Genomic DNA, 12,207 nt, shown 5'->3' with positions numbered 1-12,207 from the left:
AGCTCTGAGAGGGATGATTTCCAACCTTGAGTATGATACCTGTGTAAAATAAAAGTGAGAGGGGAGCATAGTAAAGACATTTTCAGACAGCGTGGTTACATTCCACATACTTTTTTGGGGGAAATTATGTGAAAAAAAAAGAATCAGTAAAACAGGTGTAAACCAAGCATAGGCTTAAGGAAATAATGGATCTAACTCAGGAAAGCAAGAAAAGTCTCAAGATGATAGCTTGTGCAGTGTGCTTAGGAAATAAGATTGGGAGGAAGGCCTTTAGGGGAATGAGGAGGTCAGGGGTGACTCAGTGTAAGTCTAAGTAACATGATTGAGAGGCTAGGAAACAATACGAATGATTTAAAAAAATAAAAAAAGGGATGGGAGACAATAGGAAGGCAACTGAAAAATCCAGGGGAAAAACTAAAAAGTATGCAAGAAAGTCATGGTTACCATATGAGGACAACTAAAATACAACAGGATTTTAAACAGTTGATGAGGTCTAAGAAAAGACCAGGCAGCTGGTCAAGTAGTGATAGCATCATTCCCTGACTGAGTCAAGACATTTCGCCATAACCACAAAACTGAGGTAGCAGTATTGATGGGGGTATTTGGGTACAGTTGTTTTGATACAGCAGTTTTAAAGTGGTTGTTCTCTAAATATGAAACCACTGCCCTTTTTTCATTACCAAGTAATGTGCCCAGTGGGCGCCCCTAATCCTTACTCTGTCCCAAATGCCTGTTAAGTATGAGGACTTTCCCTGTCTATTCCATACTGTTTTCATATTTTATAAGTATGTTATCTTTTATGATTTTTTAATAATTATAAAATGTTTAACTCTGTTAGAATTAATTTAGCATCTAAATGTAATTTATCCTGTAAACCCATCATTGTATATTACCATCATTATAAAATTCTTAAATGTAAGTATGGTGAGTATTGAACACTATGAGAAATCTAATTGTGGTTTGTGTGTGTGTGTGTGTGTGTGTGTGTGTGTGTGCAGTTTGAGGCTTAGAATGAGGGATCACATTGTGACTCTGTCTTCTCTTCCTCTAAGTGTATTGTCTGATACCCAATCACTTAATGTTAGGAAATGCAGGATGTCAAAATAATCAGAGGTACCATCTTCAGAATAGGTAGATGGAAACCAGTGGAGAAGTGTTAAGCTAACAAATCACAATTGAAAGTAAATTGACATTTTATGTGATGGCCCTTTATGTAAGTTTATATATGAACTTGGCAAAACTAATCTGTGGTGATAGAGGTCAGAAAAATGGTTATTTTAGGAAGTTAGGTATTGATTGTGAGGGCCAAATATGGAAAACTTTTGAGATGATGGAAATGCTATATATTTTTTATCTTGTTTTGGTGTATATACATATATAAAAATATGTATTCTGATAAAAGATAAGTATATACAATAAAAATGCAAGGGCTCCTTTCTTAGAGGTAATCACTGTTGACAGTTGTCTTTCAAACCATTTCTGTGTGTACAATAGTGTTCTTTAAACATACAAATTTTGAATGGTATTAAACTGTGTTGTTCTGAAACTTGCTTTTTTCTACCCACTCAACAGCATTAATAAATATCCTCTAATATCAGGTTATAGACCCACCTGATTCTCTTTAATGATTTCATAGTCCGCTAGAGTATGTTGATACATGATTTATTTGGCCACTCCCTAGACATATGAGGTATCTTATTATTTTACTAATGCAAATAGTGCCATGATGCATTTAGATCTGTGTTTGTATATTTATGCAAGTAGTATTATAGGATAATTGAAGAACTAGAAAACCTAGGTTAAATTTTGATAGCTGCTACAAAATTGCACTCCAATTCCAGCAACTGTAAACCATAACCATATCAACATTGTTACCAATCTTTTTTCTTTAGGGATTTAAAAATAAAGTTAACATGTTTATTTTATTAAAGGCATGGAAATATGTGATTTATTTTTTTAATTTAAATCACTTTTTATTTTTCAATTGTAGTCAATGTATTAGTTTCAGGTGTACACCTCAGTGATTAGATATTATATAACCCACTAAGTGATCATCTGATGTTATCAATCTTTTAAAATGTTTGCCAATTAGCCCTGGCCAGTATGACTCAGTAGGTTGGGTATTGTTGGTTGGGTTTGATTCCCAGCAGGACACATGCCTAGGTTGTGAGTTTGGTCCCTGGTCAGGGCATGCATGTAAGGCAACTAATCGATGTTTCTCACATCAATGTTTCTCTCCCTCTCTCCCTCCCATTCCTCTCTCTAAAAGCAATGAGAAAAAATGTCCTTGGGTGAGGATAAAAAAAAAAGCTTGCCCACTATATAGACAAAAATGGAATATCATTGTTTTAATTTGCTTTTCTCAGATCATTAGTGTAGTTGAGCTTCCTTTCTTAGGTTAATTATCAATTTTTATTTCTTTTTTTATTAATTGTATGTGCCCTGTGTCAGTTTTTCTTAGTTTTTAGAGTTCTTTGTGTAGGACATGAACCCTTATTTCTCTTATGCATGTTCCAGGTATCTTCTCCCAGTCTTTTTCTTGTCTTACATATTCATTTATGGCAGCTTGTATCTACCATGTGACACAGTCTTTCTCTTTATGGAGTCTTCATTTTGTGTTTTGTTTAAGAAGTTCATCTGCTTAGGAAAAACAGATATTTTCTTATATTTTCTTCCGGTATACTTAAGTTGTTTTTTTTTAAGATTTTATTTATTTAGTTTTAGAGAGGGAAAGAGAGGGAGAAAGAGCGTGAGAGAAACATCAGTGTGTGGTTGCTTCTTGTGAGCCCCCTATTGGGGACCTGGCCCGCAACCCAGGCATGTGCCCTGACTGGGAATCAAACCAGCAACCCTGTGGTTCACAGGCTGGCACTCAGTCTGCTGAGCCACACCAGCCAGGGCTGGTATACTTAAGTCTTGTGTTTACTTTTAAATCACTAATCTACCACAAATTAATTTTTGTAAGCTAAAGATATAAATATCAGTAGGTATTTTCCCCAGAACAGATACACTGTTGTTCCCATAAACCACTGAATAGTCCATTCCTCGCTCACTAATTTGTAAGACCAGTGATTGCAGGGTTATCAGATATGTGATATTTTTCTCTTCATGTGGGGATGACATGAGTTTTGAAATAAAGTTCGAGGATGTAGGGCAGGGTTTATGGAAAGTCAAGGATAAAAATGTTGCCTTGGGAGTTAATGTTGTTCAGTTGGATACGATTAAAGGTGTAGATGGTGTCTCATCTTTAAGAATATACCTAGGACTAACAAGTATGTACTAAGCTGTATAAATAGTAGTCAAGAGTTTTAATTCAACAACTTACCATATTATGGAAGTAATAGTACAAAGGAGTTCTTGGGCTTTTTTTATTTGTAGATTTATTTTACAGCACAGAAATCACTATCATTCTATAGAAAAATTAGCTATTTTGGTTAACAAAAGATTTATGGATATCTCATACTTAATCCTATAGCTTATATAGTTAAAGCCATTAATATATGAAAGGTAATTATTTTTGATTCTGGAAATGTTTGGATGTGTGACAATATGCAAACTAGTGATGGAAGAAAAAGACAACTAAATATGTGAAATATTGTACCATGTCCAGCGGGAAAAGATTTCTAGAAAATTGGGTACACATGTAGGAGAGAGTGCTTATTGTGTGCTCTTACTGGACTGAAGTTGAAGTATGTTGGAACTAGAGCTGTCAGTGTAATTTTTCATTTTAACCTGTATTATTGTCATTATAATTGAAAAACATTGCTTACTTGTGCTCTGTCTTCTCTTTTCTCCACCTCCCTCCTTCTCTTTTTTTGTTAACAGATCATACATCAGTTGGAGGGCTGGGAGACAGTTTTTATGAGTACTTGCTGAAAGCATGGTTGATGTCAGATAAAACAGACCATGAGGCGAGAAAAATGTATGATGATGCTATTGAGGTAATACGATCAAGAACATTTACCTGTTTAACATAATGAATATCCAATGTATTTGATAGTGACAGTTGAACATCTTATATGCATTTTATTATATGCATTTGTTGTAGAGTTTCTTAGTATTTTAATGTAAAATTCAGATTGTTTTCCTTTATTGTGGCATTTTAAAGAAATTGTTGAAGAAAGAATATAGTGTAGCATATTTATGTATGAAAATTTATTTTAATTAATTTTAGTTATTGTCTATAGGAAAAATTTCTAGACAGGAAAAATTTCTGACTTTACATGCATTTCCATTAACATTTTTTCTTTCAAATGACTCATTGAAGCTGCATATGTAAATCATAAGGGTGAAACATGTATATAGTACTTTCCAAGTGCCAGACACTGTTCTCACTCCTTTAGCGTAGGTGACGTAGTTTAATCTCCTTGACCACTTGGCACACAGGGACCTTGGGGCACCAAGAGCTTAAGCAACCTTATGAATCTCTCAGAGCTAGGAAGTGATGAAGCCTGGAGCCGAACACTCTAGAGATGGCGCTCTTAACCACTGTACCATGTCTGTATGACCTCATGCCACAGTGTTCAGACACTCTAAAATAGGGACACGTTTCTTAGAAACACTTACATGTGGTATTTCCACGCAAAAACTGTGAAAGAGAAAAGTATGTTAAACATTTAATAAGTTAGTTGCTTTCTGATCTAGTAAAAACATATCTTTTTAATTTTAATTACTTTTGTAAAGTCATATATTTTGTATATACTACAAAGTATATACCATTCTGACTATAGTATTGATCAGTATCAGTTATACTGATTAATATGATCATCGAGTTCCAGTATGATCAGTATTGAGTTATAGTAGTTGTTTGTCTTTAAATTAAACCAAGGATCTTATTACCTATTTTATATCTTTACCTTTTAGGTAACCAATTTTCTATAGTTATTTACAAAAATGCACAGGAGTTGAACTAATATGTGGTATGTAGTGCTTGGCCCATTGAGGCATTAGGTAAATATTTCTTGAGAGACTGTGTTAACTAAAAAATTGAACTAAATTAATGTGTATTAAGAAATCTCCATTTTGGTATGTGACTTCCAAAATTCTTTATGAAGTCTTACATTTTGAAAAATTGGAAAGTTTTATTCTGTTATTCAACTTTAAGCCTAGAAACTTTTATGATCTAAGAAAAGTCATTACCTAGGAAGAACATAATATTCTTAGAATCATAGTGTTAAATATAGCCCTTAGTCATTCCCACTAGGCTAAGGATGGGTTCCTTGAAGGCAGACTAATTGTCAGTGTCTTAGCACCTTGTACAATACCTGAAACAAAAGGTGATTCAATAGTATTTGATAAATGAACAAGCATATTTAAATATATTCATTAATATTGTAAATATATTTAAAATATTTTTATTTTAATTATATCTATATTTTATATTTAAAGTACATGTGTGCTTTTACATATGTGCCGTAGAGCACTGTGGTTAAAAGAAAATAACAACAGTAGACATTCACAATGCAGTGGTTCCTTAGTTTGCTTATTAACCTCTCCTCATTCCCCTAATAGGTAAAGTACAGTTTTTTACTATTTATTTATAAAATGGTATTAACTAAACATTTATTGAGTTCATATTACACTTATAAGCCTTGTGGCATATAAAATGATGGCAAAGGCACAGTCTTTATAGTTCTGTAAAACATTATTATAAAGAATATAGAATAAATTTTTCCAAAGCTGATTGTTACTGAGCTTGTCAGAGAACAACCCATCATAAAAATGTGGGTTAACTCTATTTCCTTTTTATTGTCAGAAAAGTATAGTCTCTAATCATATAATTTCCATCAAAGAGAACTGAATTCGTGTAATTTCTTAAACTTTTCTGTAGAACCTGAACTATCTCTAGCGGTAGAGAATCCATAGACCCTGGCAGCAAAGTGTGAGAACATAGTCCAAAATAACAAAGCTCTTAAAAGTCTCATTTTTAAAATTAAATGTAATTGTTGGATTCTACTTTGTGTAATATTCATGTTAAAAACCTAGTCAACAAAACAAACAAACAAGCAAAATATAACCAAAGACACTGAAATTGAGAACAGGCTGACAGTGACTAAAATGAAATACTTTTCTTGCCATCCTCATGTCTCTTGAGTAAAATTGACATCGCAGGAGGGTGCACCGTGTTTTTTGCATGGCCTGTCTTAACCACAGCACATCTAGAGGCTTCAGCTGTGAAGTAAGGGACTGAGGGGTTCAATTTTACTTTTCAGCTAGTTTCATAAGCTTTAATAACATACCGGGTATATTACCTAATGGTGCCCTTTTAAAGTACGTTGAGAGAAGGTATAGTTACACAGAAAAAGGAGAAGCCATTTTAACTAATCAGAATTAAAATTTTCTGATTAGCTTAGGTATTCTTTCTATTCAGTTTCTGTTGTATGAAATAGAAAATAAATCGTCAGTCTTCAGGTTCTACCTTGTCATCATGATCTCAGTTGACTGATTATTATGAATGTTTTTAGCTCGAGAAGAAAAGTAATCTTTAAGCTAGTTTCCCCTTGTCCACCTTGTTTTGTTATAGTAGTGATTTGTTCAAATTTATGCAACTTGATTAGTCATTCAAAACTTAGTTATTGCAAATTAAGCCTTCCAGTTTGGGAAAGTTACTGCTTTGTGGAATATCATATTACCAAGGTTTTATCATCAGGAAGATGCAATAACTTTGAACACTCACATTTCACTTCTGAAATTTCGAATATCTACTCTTTCTTGTAGGCTATAGAAAAACATCTTATTAAGAAGTCCCGTGGAGGCCTCACCTTTATTGGAGAATGGAAGAATGGGCACCTGGAAAAGAAGATGGGGCATTTGGCCTGCTTTGCGGGGGGAATGTTTGCACTTGGAGCAGATGGTTCCAGAGACAAAGCTGGTCATTACTTAGAGCTAGGGGCGGAGATTGCACGTACATGCCATGAGTCATATGACAGAACTGGTAAGCATATTAATAATGCTAATCACTTAGCCCAAAATAACCTACTACTTAGAAATATGTTCAGGAATCAGAAGGAAAATATATAGGCATTTTTATTTCAAAATAGTTTCCTCTAATACAGTAAATTATTTTCTTAAGAACTTGAATTTTAATTCTGGAAATGTGTTCCTGCATTATTTTCATTTTATTATTTCTGAATTCTGCTACTGTTTAGTTAATAAAGTTTTTGAAGAACTTAAAAATGAAGAGGTAGGGCATTTGGGGATGTATGGGATAACAGTATTTATTTTAATATAGTAAGAATCCATTTAGCCATTCATTTCAGTTTTTACAAAACAGTTCCTTAAAAGGACACAAAATAGATTTAGGTTAATGCCTGGCTTATCCTCTTGTGAAAATAAGAAAATATTAGTAGTTATACTGGATGTATAATTGGTATCTAGGTAACTAGTAGTATCTAGATAACTACTAGTTACTAGTAGTTTTTCTCTTAGTCATTTCACCAATAATTTTTGAGCTGTTGGTGCCTTTATTTTTTTTAAGATTTTGTTTATTTAGAGGGGAAAGTAGAGAAAAAGAGAGGAAGAGAAACATCAATGTATGAAAGAAACATCAATCATTTGCCTCTCGCACATGACCCATACAGGGACTAGGCCCGCAATACAGGCATGTGCCCCAACCAGGAACTGAACCAGCAGCCTTTGGCTTTGTGGGCAGTGCTCAACCAACCTAGCCATGCTGGTCAGGGCTGTTGGTGCCTTTAACTATAAAGATCCTGTGGCGTTGCACTAGGCAAATATGTAATATTTCTTGGCTTCAGTGACCTTACTTGGAAAATGAGATGATTCTTAATGGTGACAATAATTGGTTCTTGGGGGTGAAAAATACATTTTTATGTATAAAGCATATATATATACAGTTATAGGTATGTATTATTAAAATCTTATGGAGAGAAGGTGATTAGGTTTTTAAAAAGCCTGAAAATAGGGTTGAGAAAAACTTGACTAGACTAAGGTTTCTGTGGCTTTAAAAATATATGTTTCTATGTGAAATAATGGAGAATAAGTTGCTTGAAAGACTAAAAACCAGTGAATTCTCTTTGTGATTTCAGGAGTTGAATTGTTGCATATATTAAATAACTGAACTTCCGTTTTAGGGTTAATTTATCATTAGGTACCATGACACAAATATGATTGGCATAAAATTTATTCTGGTTCAAAAATCTGTCAAGTTCTTTTTATATAATAAAGAATTGAACTTGTGGTGAAATTGACCCTTCAATTCCCTCAGTAAATAATCAGTGATTCCATTCCTTAACAAAATATAACTAAGTCAAAAGGACATTGAAACAGCTCTTATTTTAGAGTAGTTTAAGTGTTGGTGTGTATTACATGTAAAATCAGTGATCTGAGTTATAAATACAAGCTAAATTATGTTATGTTAATGATACAGAGTATTAAATATTTACTTAAAAATAGAGCTCAAATTAGTTAAGACATTGACAACAGAATGAGTATTTAGTGTTTGTATTAAGACCCATAATAAGACTTGTTGCTATGCAGATTTTGAACACACATCAAATAATAGCTGTAAAATAGTAAGAGTGCATAATACAACAGACATGTTAAAAATAGTGGAATAATATATTGCAAATAATGTAATTATTGTAATTAATCCTTCACTCCATTAAACATGGAGCACCATGTTTATATGGTGCACTATTATATGGAAAGCATTATGCTGGATGCTGATAGGTTAGAGTATGAACCAGATATATTTCTGCCTTTGAAAAATTCATAGAATGCCAGAGTAATGGAAGAATTCTCTGTATTTCTCATTTTCACATTTCATAAGGACATTGCGGAGGCTGATAGGAAACATTGTGAATATGGAAAGAACATGTGCACTGGGATTCAAAATCCCCTTGCTGCACTGTTTACTATCTGTGAGCCTTAGGCAAATCATTTGAACTTCCTAAGCCTCAGTTGCTCCATCTGCAAAAAATTGGAATAATAGTACCTACCCTGACTTCTTCATAACGTGAATACAAATAACATTTTTTAAACATGCCGTCTGTGGTTGTTGCTGGCATGCCTGTTCTGATGATCATCCTCACATTGCAAGGGTGCTGCAAAAGATTACTGTTTGATTGTGTGCTGTATTTCACGTCTTTCACTGTTTGGTGCTTATCTTTAATCTCAACTGAGATGCTTTAATTAAAAAGTACGGTCCTAGTTTTGCTTATTTCCTACCAGGTCATTATATCTTCTGCTGTGTTTTTCTTAATAGCTGTGCTATAATTTTTGGCCACCTCATTTACAAATATCCATCTACTTCTTACCAGTTATTCCAGCTAAATTCATAGGACAATTGTTGCCCTTGAGGTTCACTTTCATTTGTTGTTGGTTAGAGTTAACATTAACTCAAAATTTGGTAATCTTCATATTTTCTACCTTATCAATGAACATGGCCTGCTGCTTAATATTTAGCTGCGTTTGTAGAAAATACTGCTGAATCTGTTCATGAAACTGAACAGTAACTTAGTGGTAGTTTCATACTATTACAGCTCCAGGGGAAGCTAGATTGGTATGTTGTTTCAGTTTATTCTGAGGTATAATGTGAAACTGGTGCCCAGACTTCCAAAATATAGTCATTAAAATTGACTATTAAAATTAGATTAAAATTTTCTGGATTAAAATTTTCTAAGCATCATTAATATAGTGACTATCATATAGTTTGATTTATTTCATATTGAAACTGGACAAAGCCTTCCCTAGACCATGTGCTACCGCATTTGGCGGTAGGGAGATTTAATCTGTTTAGGGGCATATAATGAATCCAATGGACAAAAGATCCATTGAACATGGAATACTGAATGTATTTTGAGAGTTTCCAGCCCTGACCAGTGTGGCTCAGTTGGTGGGAGCTTTGTTGCATAGCTAGAAGGTCGTGAGTTCAATTTCTTTCTGGTTAGGGCACATGACCTAGACTGTGGGTTTGATCCCTGGTCTGGGTGCTTCTCTCTGTCATTGATATTTCTCTCTCTCCCTTCCTCTCTCTCTGAAAAAAATGTCCTTGGGTAAGGATAAAAAAAAAGTTAAAGGCGTTTCCACAACTGTTTTTTCCTTAGAGGGAAGGATACAGGAAAATAGTTTAAGTTCTTCCCTTCATATGAGCCCTTTCAAACTATAGTCAGATTGCCTGTCCCAGAATATCCTTGTGCTTTTTTTTCTGTTGTTGAATTTCTTTTGTTGACTGGAGTATACTTATTTTTCTATCTATATCGGTCCTACGTATCTTGGAGTTCTCATATGAATTGTATTCCCTATGACTTTATAAACTAATCTGTGCCTTCTTTAAACTTTCATTATCTTACCACTGACCTTTATCACATTTGATATTTTACTTAAGTTTTTTTATTTGTTCATGTCTCTTTACCTCTATCATATGATTTTTGCGTCTTCTGGAGTTCTTTTTATCCAGCCACTAAATTATTTATGGCTTTGCCTTAATTTTTAATTGTTGGATTAGTAATTTTCCTTTTAGAATTGAAATATCAAATGTAAATGGAAAATTTAAGATAGGAAATAGAAACTAAGTGAAATTATTTTTTACATTTCTTAAACAAAAGAGCACCTAAGAATAGTGCCTTCCGAAACACGAGACCAGTGGTTTGGCCAGAATAATGGGTGTGGTAGCTTATACGGTTTTACTCACCGACCCTTCCCAGGACACATGCTGCGCTCTCCGTCTTGTATGCGTTATTTGTGAAGTTTGATGGCCGATACATAAAACAGTTTTTAGTGAGAAGTTTAAAATATTAGTTCCATGCTGTCAGTTTCTGCTTCAGTTTAGATGATACTATCTAAATTATATATATTGTTATTATATATATTGTATATATTATTTTATATATATACTATATATATATTGTAATTATAGAAGTTATCTAATTTAAAGTTAGTCTTAATATTAACATTTGAAAATTCCATGTAATCACTTCTTAGCACACTTAGTCTAAGGAAAACGTGTAGGAAATCCAGACAAAATAACTTACCTTACTTTTTTAAATTGGATTACCATCATATTAGTACTTACAATGTTTGACTTTTATCATCATTTTAAAAGCATTTATTAAATGCCAAATAATATTGATTGTCAGACCTTTCAGTAGCTGGATAGAAGTTTTCTTACAAAACATTGATAATTTGTTGGTTATTCCTAATTTCAAATCCCATTGAGGAACTGGTCAGTACTTTTTGTACACACACAAAGTTTTGCATAAAATTTCAGAGGCTTTTTGGATGCAAATCTGTTTCCCTCTTCCAAAGCCTACGGTAGAGTTTGTGGCCCTCTGGTTAAAAACCCCTCCTTTAGTTCTGCTTTAGCTCTCCAAGACTTGTGGAAGACAAACTGGTTATTAACTTTTGTGGATCACGTGTTTTGCTTTTAATCAAACTGTACCATCTCCACAATGTTTTTGTTTTATATTTGGTGGGGGCGGGGGGTGGTAAGAAAGGCCTTGTTTTCACCTCCTTTAATTGTGATTATTTGGAGCTTATGGCGTCACCCCTGTAATGCTGAAATTTGGCCACAGCAACACATGCCATGCCAACAACTTGGCCGTGATCTTGTTTATGACCCACCAGCATTATAGTTCTTCTAGTACCTTTTCATTTCTAAGAAAATATAAAAATGTATAACATTGTCATGAAAGAGGTGAGGAACCTTGACACTATTTGCCACCAGTGCAGCCTAGTAAAGAGAAAGAAAGATGGCTGCTGGGAGTGGTGATGGCGTGCACCTTCAGCCTCCCGGTGAAAGATGGCTTTATCGCCCAGGTTTAGGTGCTGGGCATGATTAGAAAGAACGTCTTAAAAAGCTCTTCCTGTAGCTCTATATTCCAGCCTGACTGGAAATCATATCATTTAAGGAATACTATGCATTGTGGAAACATACGTGTATGGCTATGTTTTATTCAAACTGGAGAGAAGTTTTCTAACAAAATGTTGATAATTTGTTGGTTATTCCTAACTTCAGGAATAAATGGGCAAATTACTGGTGAAGTTTCTTAATGATTGGCAATTTCAACTCTACGGTGCTGCATACTTAGAGTTTATTTTTAAAACTGATTTGAGTTTTAAAATATTTTTATATACTATATAACATGCTTTTTAAAAAAGGTTTATACTCTACAACTAAATCTAATTCAAGGTCTAAGCTCTGAGCTCTAAAATGTTATCACAGGGAAAAAAAAAAGACCTGAGCTCCAA

At 33.9% G+C, this 12,207-nt stretch overlaps 1 protein-coding gene across 1 annotated transcript in view; it reads left to right on the top strand.

Moving 5' to 3' along the window:
* MAN1A2 (mannosidase alpha class 1A member 2) overlaps positions 1-12,207 on the top strand; it is a 124,170-nt gene that overhangs the window by 89,361 nt on the left and 22,602 nt on the right. The window contains exons 9-10 of the mRNA XM_045861689.1: positions 3,826-3,941; positions 6,718-6,934. Of these exons, the coding sequence (XP_045717645.1) occupies positions 3,826-3,941; positions 6,718-6,934 (333 nt within the window). The remainder of the gene's footprint in view (positions 1-3,825; positions 3,942-6,717; positions 6,935-12,207) is intronic.

The sequence above is a fragment of the Phyllostomus hastatus genome, unplaced genomic scaffold (assembly GCF_019186645.2).
Source record: "Phyllostomus hastatus isolate PE091 unplaced genomic scaffold, TTU_PhHast_1.1 phas_scaffold_216, whole genome shotgun sequence".
Lineage (NCBI taxonomy): Eukaryota > Metazoa > Chordata > Mammalia > Chiroptera > Phyllostomidae > Phyllostomus > Phyllostomus hastatus.
This window is presented reverse-complemented; position numbering and strand designations above follow the sequence as displayed.